Source organism: Lepidothrix coronata, unplaced genomic scaffold (assembly GCF_001604755.1).
Source record: "Lepidothrix coronata isolate B3197 unplaced genomic scaffold, Lepidothrix_coronata-1.0 Scaffold180, whole genome shotgun sequence".
Taxonomy (NCBI): Eukaryota; Metazoa; Chordata; class Aves; order Passeriformes; family Pipridae; genus Lepidothrix; species Lepidothrix coronata.
The window spans coordinates 992,895-1,009,011 of NW_016690360.1; the positions used below are offsets into that span (position 1 = coordinate 992,895).

At 51.3% G+C, this 16,117-nt stretch overlaps 1 protein-coding gene across 1 annotated transcript in view; it reads left to right on the forward strand.

The window, feature by feature from the left end:
* The window catches only part of HIVEP3 (human immunodeficiency virus type I enhancer binding protein 3), a 223,320-nt gene that overhangs the window by 149,213 nt on the left and 57,990 nt on the right, over positions 1-16,117 (forward strand). The window contains exon 5 of the mRNA XM_017830515.1: positions 9,809-15,479. Within this exon, the coding sequence (XP_017686004.1) occupies positions 10,365-15,479 (5,115 nt within the window). The 5' untranslated portion in view covers positions 9,809-10,364. The remainder of the gene's footprint in view (positions 1-9,808; positions 15,480-16,117) is intronic.

Genomic DNA, 16,117 nt, shown 5'->3' on the forward strand with positions numbered 1-16,117 from the left:
CAGAGGCTGGTTGGGCACTGCCCAGGCTCCCCAGGGCAGTGGGCACAGCCCCAAGGCTGCCAGAGCTGCAGGAGGGTTTGGCTGATCCTCTGGGGCCCAGGGGGGGACTCTTGGGGCTGGGCCTGTGCAGGGCTCAGGGTTGGACTCCATGATCCTTGGGGGTCCCTTCCAGCTCAGCATATTCTGGGATTCTGTGAAATATGAAAAGTGCTTTTTCCACCTCAGTGGTTGATTTAGGTCTGTTTTTCTCTAAAATCACTGCTGTGTTACCGTGCTGTGAATTTTGCTCCTCAGGTGCAGCTGAGGCCCTGCCTGCAGTGGCTTCATGGGGTGTATTTGCATAGGGCTTGTTGAGCTGTGTGTGGTGAGCCAGACTCCCACACATGCAAAATGTCCCTTCTGTGACCTGGGCTGTCTCTGCAAACCAACCTGGCTGGGACCATCCTCTCCCCAGAACTGCTTACAGACCTCCTCAGCCTGCAGCCCCAGGATGAGACAGCCTTGCTGTCAGAAAGTTGCCCTGTTATCTGTTTTTAACATTTTGGCAGCCTGACCCCTGTTGTGGTTCATCTGTCTTTGTTCAGCTTCCCCAGTGCCCTTCCCTCTGCTCCAGGGCACCCCCTGAGCTCACAGCCAGTGGGAGGAGTGGGTTCCTCAGGGCAGTGACTTATTCAGACACATCCTCACCCTCCAACTTCACAGCACCTGGGGCGACTCTGACACCAGTAAATGAAAGGAGCCAGTATCAAATTCCTGACCCTGGGGGCCAGTGACATGGAAGGAGCTCACTCCATCTCAGTGTCTGGCCCTTGGGAGTGCTCTCTGCCCTTCATCTTGAAGCAAGATTTGTTTCTCACATAGAAAAATAATCTTTATAAAAATATATTCTTGAATCTGCCTGTGTGCATTTTACCTCCACTGTGTGTCCATGGACTGGTTGGCTTTTGCACAAGGCAGATGGAGAAGGGAATGGCCAGAGTGCAGCCAAAATAAACCACAGGGAGAGTGTCCAGACATGGTGTGTGCCATCCATGGGCTGTGTGTGCATCCATGGGCTGTGTGTGCATCCATGGGCTGTGTGTGCCTCCATGGAGTGGGTGTCCATCCATGGGCTGTGTGTGCCTCCATGGGCTGTGTGTGCAAAGCTTTCCCTGAGGAAAAGCTCAGCACTAAGTCAGGGGAGGGTCAAGGGGAGCCTTTTCAGCTGAGCTTTCCAAAGCCTGAGAGCAGGCCTGTGGTACTGCCTGAACCTCCTTCCCCACTGCCCCACCCTGCAATCAGGAGTTTGAGCAGGAATCAGAAACTCCCGCTGAACTGGAGTTGTCCCTTTCCTTCTTTTTTTCACTCCTGTGGTTTGAAACTCTGTGGAAACATTTAGGAAGGTTTCTCGACACATGGGTTTAACCAAAGTCTCTGCAGGGGAACACAGGGAAAGGCAATTCCTGCCTGGGCTGCCTGCAAGGCACGTTACCTGGGATGAGGTCACCAGCTCCCCAGGAGCTGCCTTCCCACTCTGGCTTTGGCAGGTTTGGAGGGTTCAATCCAGATGAATTTTGAGAGAATCATTGTGCAGGTGTGGTTTTAAAATACTAAAGAATTGCTTTCTTGCACTGCTGAGTGTGTGAAAAGGGTGAGCAGCAGGGAGGAGATGTGGTGCTGATGCTCAGAATCCCTCCTCACAGTCACAGGGGGTTGAATAGTTCTTGAGGGTCATCTTAGACATTGCTAAAGAAAGTGGTTTTCTGGAGTTTTGTTTACAAGAAAACAGGATTAGTTTTGTTATAAATATGTATTTATTATGTATTCAAATTATTAGACTTATTATATATATTAATTTATTATAATACTTATATAATCTAATTATACATAACAGATTTGTTATATATCAATAAAAATATAAATATAATATATTTATTACTCGTTAAATAAATATATAACTATATTGATGTAATATATTAATATATAATATGTATTGTATGTAATTAATTATATATAATTATATATGTAATATTTTATATTTATTATATTACATATAATAAATTATTGTATATTTATTATATATTATATATTTTATATATATTATATAAATATATTCTCTATTTATTCTGTGACAACCCCTGTGGAACATGTGAGTGTGTTGGCATGCCCTGCCTGTCTACAGGAGCCTGGATTCAAATCCCAGTTGGGCTGAATGGTGGAAATGGAGCAGCCATGAGCTGGCCCAGGAGCACAGGGGAGGCTGTGTGAGAGCTGGGTCTGCCTGGATGGGGAAGAACTGAGTTTTGACTTCCAAGGCAGGCTGAAGCTGCCGTGTGTCCTGTGCTTTGGGAGTGGGAGCAGGATGGAGGGAGCTCTGCTGGTGCCTTTCTGCTGCTGCTGCTCCTCAGCCTGCACTGGCTCCTCAGCCTGCTTTGCTTCCCCTTCCAGTTTTGATGAGGATATTGCTGGGAATATTTAGCTCTAAAATATGCAGATTTTGCAATAATTTCCTTGTTCTGACTCAAGGGCTTTTCTGGAAAACCTCTTTGAAGTTGTGAAATCCATTCATTAACCCTTTGCTCGAGCCTTGCTGGCTGAGGGCAGGGCTGGGTTTGTTCATCTGATTTCCTCGGGGGGCCCTTTGCTGGAAGGGTGAGAAGAAAGTTGCTGAAACCACGTGGGCTCCAAGTAAAAGTGAATAAGCACAGCATTCAATCCTTCAGTCCCAGACTTTTTAATGAGCAGGGAAAGTCTCCTGGATGTCTTCCCATCTGTTCCTAGTTCGATGGATCCCTGTTTATCTCCGTGGGTCTTTCCCTTCCCGTGGTATCCGTGGGCCCCACAGACATTCATGGATGACTCACATCACATCTGGGGAAGGAGGAAGTGTCCCCTTTTTAGCAACAGGGACTCACACAGACCGTAAATGAGGTGACTTGCCCAGATTCACACAGGAAATGTGTAACCAAAGTGGGAATTGAACCCAGGTCACTTGAATTTAGCACTGGATTGTCTCCCCCCCCCCAGCAAGGCCGCGGCAGCTCAGCAGATGTTGCACGTGTTGGAGTCAAACATGTGAATCACAGAGTGGTTTGAGTTGGGAGGGACCTTAAAGTTCATCTCATTCCACCCCCTGCCATGGGCAGGGACACCTCCCACTAGCCCAGGTTGCTCCAAGCCCCGTCCAACCTGGCCTTGGACACTTCCAGGGATCCAGGGGCAGCCACAGCTTCTCTGGGCAACCTGTGCCAGGGCCTCCCCACCCTCCCAGCCAACAATTCCTTCCCAATCTCCCACCTATCCCTGCCCTCTGGCAGTGGGAAGCCATTCCCTGTGTTCTGTCCCTCCATGCCTTGTCCCCAGTCCCTCTCCAGCTCTCTTGGAGCCCCTTTAGACCCTGCCAGGGGCTCTCAGCTCTCCCTGGAGCCTTCTCTTCTCCAGGGGAACCCCCCCAGCTCTCTCAGCCCATCCTTACAGGAGAGATGTCAGGAGGTGTTTGTTGGTTGTCTTAGGAGGTGTGAGTTAGTTGTTCATCTTTTTAGAGGTTTGTGGAAGGTAAATGTGGAGCAATTGAGTGATTTACTTAAAACTGAAGCTGCTCTAAATGCAAAACTCGAGACTAAGTAGGAGCTTTGGAGGAAAGGCTGTGGCACCTGGGTGCTGATCTGGGTGCCCAGTCCCTGAGCAGACCTGAAAGCTGTGCCAGGGTGTGGAGCTTTTACTTTGTCCACACTGCACTGCCTGTGCTGACACCAGCCAGGCTCTGGTGCCCTGGCAGCCTGGGCCAGGAGGAGGGACACTGCTCCAGGAAAAAACAGGGTCCAGGAGGGGAATACCTGGTTCAGGAGGAGAAAAACCTGGTCCAGGAGGAGGGATATCTGTTCCAGGAGAAAAACTTGGTCCAGGAGGAAGAATGCCTGGTCCAGGGGAAGGAATACCTGCTCCAGGAGGAATAAAACCTGGTCCAAGAGGAGGGATACCTGCTCCAAGAGGGGGAATACTTGGTCCAGGAGGAGAAAAACCTGGTCCAGGAGGAGAGATCCCTGGTCCAGGGGAAGGAATAGCTGCTCCAGGAGGGGGACCATCCCCCAGGGATGTGTTTTCTTCCGGCGTGCACGTCACCCTCAGGGTAAACACGCTGAGGGAGGTCCCCAGGGGCTCTCCAGCTGTTGGGGCTGAGTTTGTGTTGCTGTTTTGGTTACCAGGCAATCCTCCCCATCAGGGCACCTGCTCTAAGTCCTGTGTGCTCACTGCTGAGATGGCCTGTTAACATACACACCAGATTCCAACGTGCTCTTTCTTTTCCAGACTGAACTAAACCGTGGGCAAATAAAAGAGAGAGACTCTCAAAATTCCAGACTCCCAAGTCCACTGTGAGTAATCTCTGTTTTTTCCCTCCTGCCTTGCCCTGGCTGTGTTCATTGCCCTTTGCAGTGGATTCCACCTGGGAACAGAACTGGCTTTTCTGTTTGTCCACTTTACTTTGCTGTTTCTTCAATATATTTGAGAAACTTTTGCCTTGTGGGTGCTGCAGAAGCATTTTCATGCTACTGAGTCGAGTTACAAGAGGTAATTAGAGATCTGCTGCTGCTGCCTGCTCTTTGCATTGTAAATCCCTCTCAGTCATCAGTCACTTTATTTATGGGCACTGCCCTTTTGTTCAAAGCTAATTTGGGATCTGGTTGCAAAGACCATGACCCCCAGGTAGCAGCAAACCCTACACCCTGTGCTTGGCCCAGCACCTCATCTGCTTTTAGACATGGACTTGCAGGTTTTTTGTAAGGAAACCATGAGCTCCTGACAGAAGGGATCTGTTTTCCCACAGCTGTGTCTCTCCAGATTGATTTAAATTAAAAAGGGGTAAATGCTGAATGTGGTTTTTCCATGGGCAGGATATTTTAGTGGCTGCCAGTAAAGGAGGAGCTGTACCTGTCCCTCAGCAAGAATTTGTGCTGTGCTGAGTTCACTGCACAAGTGAGATTTTAAAGTATATTTAACATATATTTAATTATATACATATTATATTTAACACGTGTCAAATATGTTGGCCATTGGTTCAATTTGTCTAAAATTTGACTTAAAAGTTATCATGGGCAATAAACAAAGTGGATTTTCTCAGGCACCACACAAGCCTTAAAACCAGGTTAAAATTTGGTGTGTGGAGGAAAATGCTGTTCTGGTTGGAATGGTACAGAAAAGGCAGAGCTGTAATAGCTTCCCACTAATCCCACTGGATCCTGATCTGGCTGGGACAGGACCAGGCAGCAGAGAAAATCCCCCCTTTTGCTTGAGTATCACATACAAGAGGATTTTGCCACCAGCAAGATTTAAGGATCCCCAGTAATGAGATGTTTCAGTGTCCTGGAAACAAAAGGCAAGTGAGAGAAAGCCAAGGACTGCAGTTTTCCACATGTCACTTGACAGGAATGTATTCTGGAGGCCAACACAGGGTAGAGAAAGCCCTGATGTCTTTTCAGAGCTGTTCCCACCTGGAGCTCAGGAGTCAGGCACAGCCTCTTCCCATTTCTGATGGGAAAGAGCTTGTTTGGGGGCATGGCTGCATAAATGTGGTGATAGTCCCAGGCAGAGGGACCAGCCTAAGGTTTGGCAATGGTTAGGAGAACTCCTTTAGGAGGACTTGGGTGAGGATCAGGGCTGGGAAGGACTGTGTGCCTGGGCCTGCTTGCAGGAATCCATTGCAGCCATGATAAGGTAATTCAGAACACCAACAGCTGTGACCTCCTAAAAGAGCATTTTTCTGAGTGTTTTATCTCAGGCTTTGGGGTGAAATTCTAGTCCCATTACAATCAGAAGGCATCCTGTCCCTGATTCCTTCCAGCAGGGTGGCAGCCTTTGTTTCCTCCCTGGGGATGGAACAGTTCCTGGTCCTGCTCGCTCCACTGCATTTCAAGTGAAACCCTAAGAAATGGTGTTTGAATGGAAATAAGAGCTGGAATCCCCAGTTTTAGTGCCTGTGCTTTGGATTCAGCCACAGACATGCAATGGGAGCAGCTGGAAACCATGTGCCATGTAATCCATGGGACTTGTTCCTTAAAGCTCTGCTGTTGCTGTGCCAGTGCCGTGCACGGGGCTGGAGCTCTGCTCTTGTACTGAGAGAGCAGAGCAGAGCACGTGGGAAGGGAGAGCAAAAAGAGTGGAGAATTGTAGAATCACAGAGTCTCCAGAGTTGGAAGGACACAAATATCATCCAGCCCAACCTCTGGCCCTGCACAGACACCCCAACAATCCCACCCTGTCCCTCAGAGCATTGTCCAAACACTCCTGGAGCTCTGGCAGCCTTGGGGCTGTGCCCACTGGGATAAGGTGCATCAGTATCCTTTGTAAAATCCTGTGGGATCTCAGCTCCCTCAGCCTGTCCATGGGATCACAGTTGTACCAAAGGCACAGCACTGGCAGTGACCTCCCCTGCCCTGGGCTGAAGGGATGGAGCTGGAATCAAGTCATAACATGAGTTTGGGCCATAGCCATGGCAGGACCACTAACTAGAATCATAAAATCAGAGAATATCTAGAGTTGGAAGGACCCACAAGGGTCATCCATCCAACCCCTGGCCCTGCACAGACACCCCAACAATCCCACCCTGGCCCTCAGAGCGTTGTCCAAACCCTCCTGCAGCTCTGGCAGCCTTGGGGCTGTGCCCACTGCCCTGGGGAGCCTGGGCAGTGCCCAACCAGCCTCTGGGGGAAGAACCTTTGCCTGAGATCCAACCTGAGCCTGCCCTGACACAGCTCCAGCCATTCCCTGGGTGCTGTCCCTGCTCCCCCAGAGCAGAGATCGGAGCTGCCCCTGGGGAGGAGCTGCAGCCCCCGCTGAGCTCTGCCCTCAGTCCCCTCTTCCCCAAGTGCCCCAGTAGAAACAGAGCACGTGGCAGAGAAGAAACTGCAGGTCATGAGGAGGAGGTGAAAGTAAAACCAAAAGATGAGCCTTTTCTGAGAAAAAGGGGGAGAATCAGGAAGATGTAATAAATATTGGCAGGCTGAAGTCTGAAGAGAGATTTTGAGGTGAAGAGAACAGAAACTGGAAGAAAAATGAGGAAGAAAAAGAAGAGTAGGTTTTTCCAGCCGTTAGTCCCGTTGGCTTTCCAGGAGGAGCCAGCAGGAAGCTGCCTGTGAGCTCTGGGGAGGGATGACCACGCCAGCCCTGTGCTCTCTGCCAGCTGGAGGGATGTCCCAGGCACAGGGAGAGCAGCAGGAACCAGATCCCTGCTCCGATGGAGTGCAGTGAGACACTGCTCAGCTACTCTGGGTCGTATCTGAGCTGGGCAGGACATCTTCAAACAGCTTTTTGGGAGCTTGTTCCCTTCCTCTGCCACACCTCAGAGTGGAGAAACCCTCCTGGGCTTCATCTTTTCTGCCACTTAATGTTGCACTGTTCAATTTTCCTTGGAGGGGTGTCAACCTGGATTAACTGCATCCACCAGGAGAGTTATCCTTTGCCATTGCCATTCCAGGAGTCTCATTTCCAGTAATGGAAAAAATTCTGTCCAAAGTGGCCTGAAGTGCCCTGGAATGGCCCTGCTGGCTGCTGGAGGCAGCAGGTGGAATTGTTTGTTGACCAGTTCTTGGATTATTAACTTTCCTGCAGAGCTCCTCCCCAGCCAGCTGGGGCCCATGTGTTCCTCAGGTGGGCTGAGCATTTGGGTGATGTTGAATCATCTCAAGGAGCTTCCTTGCAACCCTGATTGTTACTCACTTAGGAGCTGATATGGAGCCCATAGGGGAAAACACAGCATTAAGATGTTTTTCAGGCACTCTGGAGCTGGGAGTTCTGACATGAGAGTGTTTGAGCTCGTGGGAGGCAGCTTTCACTCTCTGCTTGCTGAGAAAGCCTCTGCTAAATCCACTTTACAAAGTGTGTGTCGTGAGTGGGGCAAAGAACAGCAGCTTGGGCAAAAATCAACATCATAAATCTGCTCCACAGCGTCTTTGATCTTGAGTTAGTGCTGTGCTGGAAGTGCAGTGCTCTGAGTCCAGCCCAGACCGTGGCTGGTGTTAGTCAGCACTGAGGAGCCAAAACTAAACAGGGGGTTCAAAATGTAATGAATTCCTCCTCAGAGCAACGAGCCCATAAACATGAGGCACTTTCTCAGCAAGTCAGGGCAAGAGCAGGTGCTCTGCAGGTCCTGGACAGATGTGAAGCTCGTGCTGGAGGGGAGCAGAGCCTGTGTTTGGGGAAAAGGAGGTGACGTTTAAGGGTAGGACTGATTTTCTGTACAGTTCCCTAAATCTGAGTGTCACAACTGGCCAGGAAGAGAAGCCACTAATCCAGTCAGTCAGAGATGGGATCTCAGGGCAAAAAAATCTCCCAGAACTGAGACCTTAATGTGGGAGGCATTGCCCCTGTTTTGTCCCTTGTTGGCACCTGCCTGTGTCAGGGATAGTAGAGGGGGTTGTGTCCAAGGACTTGTACCCTGACTTTTGGCTATCTAAGGTGAGTTGTCCAAGAACAGACAGTTTTTGGACAGTTTTTTGAAGTCTTGTTGGTCGTGATGTGTCCCAGGGTGTTGCTACATCTGTAGACTCTGCTGAATTGAACTAAATCACCGTATACCCCATGTCCCTTTTCTCATGGACTGCAGGGAGTATAAATTAAATTATGTCACCTTACACCCCCTGTCTCATTGTCACGGAGTGTGGGCAGTGCAGGGCTGTAGGAATGGATAAGGAGTGGGGGATCCTGGGAGGACTCTGTGTTGAACCCAACAGCCTCCCCTGCTGGCTCTTCACTGGTGCTCCTCAGGAGAAGCTGGGCCACTGCAGAGCTCCAGTCTCAGTCTCGGTGCTGGGCTGGCCCTGCAGCCCCATCCAGGCTCCCTCCCCCTGCACAGAGCAGGGTGGGAGCTCAGGGCTCGGAGCAGTGTCCCCTCATTAAACTGTCCTAGCAGGGCCTGCACCCTGAGGCAGCCAAGAGCTTCCCAGAGAAGGACCAGAGATCTTTTCTCATTGGAAACCACACATATCAATTTTCTGCACTTAAAAAGCACCATCCTTATTTTCCTTAGGAGTAGCCCACCCATTTCTACTCCATCTCTTGGAGCTGCTGTTTTATTCCAGTGCAATCAGAGTGTTTCCTCCCTGAGTGTCTCCTCATCAGCTGTATTTGCTGACAAGGGTGATGGGTGTTATTGGTTCCATCCACACTCATGGTCCCCCTTCAGAAACAGCCAATTTTGATACTCCCCTCTATGAAATATGCCACAGAAATTGGATTTTGCACCATTGTTTGGTGACAAAAGGCAGGAAATTAAAGAGGCAACATTTCAGTAAAAGCCTGTGTGTGCTTCCTCTTTACCTGCTTTTGCTGGAAATGACATTGGAGATTATTGTGAGCTCAGGAGAGGATTTTATGCAGCAAAGATTTGCTTGTTTGTCAGTGAATGGATGTGCTGCACAAGGCTTTGGAGTCAGGCAGCGTTCCTGTGTAGTCAGTTTGGAAGGGAAATATAATTACAACAATTTTAAACCCCTAAATGTTTGCAGGAGATTAGAAGGAATTCGAGTTTGAAATCCTTTTAATACATTTTTCCAAACTGTCTGTGTTTCAAGTTCCTGTCTCTGGTTACTGCACAGAGCCAGGTCATGTGTGCATTAAACTGAGTCCCTGAGGTTTGACTGAGTACAATTTATGTTTAGATTGCCGTTGAAAGTAATGTCTTGTGAATGGGAGACAATCAGTTAGTTATTCTGAATTATTTTTGTGCAAAATATTTATTGTTATCCTCCACGGAATTAGCAGCATTTAATTACTTGAATACAAAAGCTGAAATAATTTTTTTCTCTGTTTGTTTTTCTTTTGGATGTAATTACAGAAATGTGGGAAATACTTTTCCAAGGCTTTTGAACTCAAAAGTGGAACAGAAGGAAGACACAGGGGGACATACACCATTCAGTGTTATTTTCCTTGCACGGGAAAAAAAAAAAAAAGAAAAAGATCCTTATGAGATGAGCACTAAAGTCTCAAGTTTTCAAAGGTTTGCATAACAAACAAGAGACACATTGTGGGTTGCATCTTGACTTTGAAGGCTTGCCACTGTCAACTGAAATAAAATGGCAAGGTTTAAAGCCTTAACCAAGTTCACAAGGAAAATATTTGGACTAAAAGTTTTGGAAAGTTTTCTCTCTTTGAAGTAGTTTGTCATGTGTTACCAATGTGAACTTTATTGACCTTGAAACATTTTTTTTTTTGAATCAAATAGCAACTAGTGACACTTTAGTAAAATCTTAAATCAACAACCATCTCCTGGCGGCTCCAGCTCCGTAGCAAATGCAGGCAAAACAGGGAATCTACAGAGGAGACCTTTATTATTCGTAAATGAAGCCTGCCAAAACCTTCCCAAAATAGCATTCAGAGACCCTTTTAAGGTCATGGATCCTGAACAAAGCCAGAAGAGCACAAAAAAGGCTGAGGAAAGTCCAAGACAGAGGCTTCCCAAAGGAGAGGCTTTCCAAGCCAGTATTTCATCCACAACTACGTACCAGGGCAGCTCTGCTCCTTCCCAAGGAACCCCTCTCCGAGATATCATATCGCAGCAGCACTTTTCTGGCCCTCTGCCCGTTCCAAGAGAGGAGTCTCAGGAGAAGACTGGACATCAGAAGCAACCCAAGCCTTCCTCTTTCGAACACCCTCCCCACCTCTCGCAGCTTCAGCAGCACGCACTGTCACCAGCATTCATGTCCCCGGGGAAGCCAGAGCATGTCCTCGAGGGTCCCACGTGGCAGCTAGTTGATCCAGTGAGACCGGGGCCCTCTGGCTCCTTTTCATCACCCGGGCTCCACTCTCACCACGGCCAGCTCCTGCCTTCCCACTCGCAGATCATTCCCGGAGAGGACATGCCGTCCGTTCAAAAGGTCTACATCCCTCGCCCTTCCCAGGTTTCCTTGAAACAGGCCGAGGAGGTGCACAAGAAGGAAAAGAAACCCCAAAAGCCAGGCAAGTACATCTGCCAGTACTGCAGCAGGCCCTGTGCGAAGCCGAGCGTGCTCCAGAAACACATCAGGTCGCACACGGGCGAGAGGCCGTACCCTTGCATTCCATGTGGCTTCTCTTTTAAGACTAAGAGCAATTTGTACAAACATAGGAAATCTCACGCTCATCGGATAAAAGCTGGGCTGGCCTCAGGGATCGGAGCAGAGATGTATCCATCGAGCCTGGAGATGGAGAGGATTGGCGGGGAGGACTTCGAGGAGCCCACGGAAGGGGAGAGCACGGACTCGGAGGAGGAGACGGGCGCGATGTCGGGGCACTCGGTCGAGCTCTCCCCCAGGCAGAAGCACGGGCTGCTGTCCAGCAGCTTGCTGAGTGCAGGGAGCCAAGGCTCCAGCCACGACCGGTGTTCCTTGTCCCATTCCAGCATGTCCCAGTCCCTGGAGGACAGCAGCCAGTTCGTGGAGCCCTCGTCAGACCACGCCCTGAGCCATAAATCCGAGGACACCCACACGATCAAGCAGAAACTCGCGCTCCGCCTGAGCGAGAGGAAGAAGGTGATCGATGAACAGGCCTTCCTGAGCCCCGGCAGCAAAGGCAGCACCGAGTCAGGATATTTCTCCAGGTCAGAGAGTGCAGAGCAGCAGATCAGCCCCCCGAACACCAACGCCAAATCTTATGCGGAGATTATTTTTGGGAAGTGTGGGAGAATCGGGCAAAGGACAGCAGCGTTGGCTGCCAACACCACCCAGGGGTTTCCACACCTGTCCACGGATGAGAAGCCCAGCATGGTCCCGTTGTCTGTGCCTAGAACACAGGTGATTGAACACATCACTAAGCTAATTACAATTAACGAAGCTGTTGTAGATACCAGTGAAATAGATAGTGTTAAGCCTAGAAGAAGCTCTTTATCTAGACGTAGCAGCATCGAATCTCCAAAGTCTGGTGTATATAGAGAACCGTTCCAGTTCGATATCAAGTCTGGTTCCAGTAGCCAGTTGGATGCTTCCAAAGTGTTGGCATCCCACGGTGAAAAAATTAAGCCCGAACAATCATTGTTGTCACTTCAGCAATCCCACAGTGCCACAGAGACAGTGCCTCTCCTAAGAAGCCACTCAATGCCTTCTGCTGCATGCACTATAAGCTCCCCACACACCTTTAGAGGTAGCTACTCATTTGATGATCACATCATGGAGCCTGAAGTCTTAAGCCGCAGTCAAGCGTTTTCTTCTCACCCTCGAACGCTAAAACGACAACCAGCTATTGAGCTACCCTTGGGAGTGGAATATGTCTCAGAGGAGGTCGGCTCTGCCAACAAAGAAACTGTTTCCAAACCTCCCGAGGAGCCTGAAACCAAGGAAAGCGATCTTACCAAAAAGTCACGGAAGGGCCCCAAGGTGAAAGGGTTCATGTACGAGTGCAACGTGTGCGGTGCTCGCTACAAGAAAAGGGACAATTATGAAGCCCATAAGAAGTACTACTGCTCAGAACTGCAGCTCTCCAAGCCTCGCTCTTCCGCTTCCCATCCCTCTTCAGAGACCGAGAAAGGCGCTGCAGATCCCGACCCGTGGCCCCAGATGATGCATTACAAGCTGGGGAGCACTTTGGAGCTCACCCCGCTCCGCAAAAGGCGGAAGGAGAAGAGTCTTGGTGACGACGAGGAGCCTCCAGCTTTTGAAGTGTCTGACACCCCCTCCTCCAGCGCCGGGCCAGGGGCTCAGTTTGCAAACCCGGCGTCGTCGGATGTGGCTCTGAACCTGACCCGTGAATCCATGAAGTCACCAGCAGATCCGGGTAAATCTGCCCCTTCTGACGTCAGTGCCACCTTCCATCCCAGGAACACCAAACTGGCCTCGAGCGGGGAGGGCAAGGAGAGGAGAACGACCTCCAAGGAGATCTCTGTCATCCAGCACACGAGCTCCTTTGAGAAGTCTGACTCCATCGAGCAGACCAGCAGCTTGGAAGAAGACAAGCCCTTGTCCCAGTTCCCGTCGCAGCCGACGCCCCAGCACAGCCGCCCACCCCACTCCCTGCAGCCCCGGCTGGTCCGGCAGCACAACATCCAGGTGCCAGAGATTCTGGTCACAGAAGAGCCTGACAGGCCAGAAACAGAGCCAGAACCTCCTCCAAAAGAGCCAGAGAAAACAGAGGAATTCCAGTGGCCGCAGAGGAGCCAGACCCTCTCCCAGCTCCCTGCAGAGAAACTCCCACCCAAAAAGAAGCGGCTCCGGCTGGCGGAGATGGCTCAGTCCTCCGGGGAGTCCAGCTTCGAGTCCGTGTCTCTCACCCGCAGCCCGAGTCAGGAGAGCAGCGTCTCCCACGGCTCCAGCCACTCCGTGTCCTTTGATCGGGATGATCACAGCAAGCCAGAGCCCAGCAGCCAGCCCTCCGAGTCCCACCCGAAGCCTCCTGGCGTCGGCTCACACATGCTGATGGTCCCGAGCCACCATCACCACTCCAGGGAAATGCGGAGATCTGCCTCTGAGCAGACACCCAACGTGTCCCACCCTTCCCAGATGTCGGAGACACGCAGCAAATCGTTTGACTACGGGAGCTTGTCGTCCACTCCTGCCTCGACCCCCGGCCCCTCGAGCTCCTCGGCTTCCCAGGAGAGGAGGAAATGCTTCCTGGTCCGGCAGGCGTCCCTCACCAGGCACCCAGAGCACGACCCAGACCCGGCTCCCACAGGCTGGACAGAGACAGAAGATCCAGCTCCTTCCTCAAGTAAATCTCCTTCCACCAGTTTGCCCCATCAGCCGAGCTCTTCACCCCTTCTGCCCTCTCACGGGACTTACCCCAGTGAGAAGAGCCAGCCAAAGGACAGCCCTGAGCCCACCTACAGCCCGCCCTACACGGAGGCCCTGCAGGTGTTCCACCACCCCGTCCCACAGCTGACGCTGCACGAGAAGCAGTTCCTGGCCCCGCAGGTCTCCATATTCCCCTACCAGCACCTCCTGCCGCAGCCAGGGCAGTCTGCAGAGCTCTTTGCTGCACACACCATGTCTGACATCCTCTCTGCTCAGTTCTCCATGCCCCAGATCCCTCCCTCCATATTCCAGACCCCGCCACTGCCTCTCCCACAGACGCTCATCCACCCGGGCCCGCTCCACATCGCTCCGCCACTGATGTCTCACCCCGCCGAGGTGTCCTTCAGGCATCCCTCGTTCCTGCCCGTGCACTACCCTGGCTCCTCTCCCATCCCCTCAGCCTTTTTTCTGCCTCTCCAGTCTCAGTTTGCTCTCCACTTGCCAGGTGAAGCTGGTGGACATTTACCACAGCTCAAATCCAGTTTATTCCCGGCAGCAGGAGCCTCCAGCCTGTCCCCGTGCACAGAGTACGACTCTGAGAGCAGGCTGCACCCTCTGACCTGCACTGCCAGCCCCTCGGTGTCCGTGACGGTGACCCAGCTGGTCGTCCCCCCGCGCTCGGAGCCGATGGTGTCCCTGGTGGTGCCCGTGCGCATCCAGACGAACATGCCGTCCTACGGCAGCGCCATGTACACCACCCTCTCCCAGATCCTGGTCACCCAGTCCCAGTGCAGCTCCTCCACCATTGTCCTCCCCAAATTCAACGACCGCCCGCCCAAGGGTGCCCTGGTGTGCAGCGCCGACGTCCACGGGCTGGGCTTCGACCTGGCCCAGATGATCACGGAGGAGCAGAGGAGCCTTTTCCAGAGCCCCTACCTGAGGGTGCCCCTGCCCCTGCCCGAGCGCAAGGGGTACATGCCCCTCACCTGCCCCTCCGACAGCGTCCTCGGCCTGGAAGGGGGCCCAGCTACGGTCGGGGGAAGCAAAAGGATGCTCTCCCCAGCCGGCAGCTTGGAGCTGACGATGGAAACACAACAGCAGAAGAGAGTGAAAGAGGAGGAAGTGTCTGAAGCAGAAGAGAAGTTGGAAGTGGTGAAGCCCCCCAGTGCAATAGAGGAAGGGAAAAAGCAGGAGAAATCTCACTTCCTTGCGGAAAGCCAGGACAGGGTCGAGGTTGAAGCACCACCTAGTTTGTCCACAGAGCAGTCAGAGCCAAAGGAAACCCCGAGCAGTTTGCAGCAGGCTGTGTCCCATTCAGGTTCTCCAAGCTTTGAGGCACTGGAAGAGTATGAGCAGCCAGCTGGCAAACAGTTCCTCAGCAAGGCACCTTTGCAACCCGTGAAGAAAGAAGACTCCAAAGAACAGGTGGAGCCGTCTCCACCGAACCCCCCGAGCACTGCCCCGCCGTCCGAGGGCACCCAGAGTGCAATGAAGTCTCGAGAAGGTACAGACACGAAGAAGGTACTTCAGTTCCCCAGCCTCCACACAACCACTAATGTCAGTTGGTGCTATTTAAACTACATCAAGCCAAATCACATCCAGCAAGTGGATCGGCGCTCCTCGGTTTATGCCAGCTGGTGCATCAGCCTCTACAACCCCAACCTGCCCGGGATCTCCACCAAGGCAGCCCTGTCCCTCCTGAGGTCCAAGCAGAAGGTGAGCAAGGAGACCTACACCATGGCCACGGCTCCCCGTCCGGAGGCAGGCAGGCTGGTCCCAGCCAGCTCCAGGAAGCCCAAAATGACAGAGGTAATGCAATCCTATCTATTTCTCCTCATCCACACGTGGGGAGAGGGGGATGAGGGACGGGGAATCGCTGTTGTTGGGTTAATAGGGGTTTGCTCAGCCCCCTCTGGGGTTGGGAAGCGCTTGTTCTCAGTGAAACTTGTAGAGTGAGGAAGCAAACCCCCACTGTAACCAAAAACCAGAGCAGGCAGGTGAGCTCCAAGGCTCCACATTTCTGTTCTCCAGTTTCTACTTGCCTTGTAATCAAAAGAGCTTGTAGGAATCACCACCTCACCACCAACCACCCCTGCTCAAGCACAAAGGATTACACCTCATTTGCATTTGTCTTGATATTTCAAATAGCTTTACAACTTCTTCTTCTTCTTTTTTTTTTTTTTCATAAATGCTGTTCTAATTCCCTCCATTTTGCCTGTTCTAAATGAGGAAGGATTACCTTGGGGAAATGGGATTCTGCCTGGTTGTGCATCTGCTCATCTCACATTAATGAACATGGAGAGGCATGCTTAAAAGTATTTAAAAATATTAAAGGGAGATTTGCAAGTGTATTTAGGCCCCTGAAGAAGTGTGAAGGCATGCAGTGACATTTCTAAAAGTGCCTCAGGAGGTCAGACACGGGGTCTTGTTAAACACCCGTGTCGTGG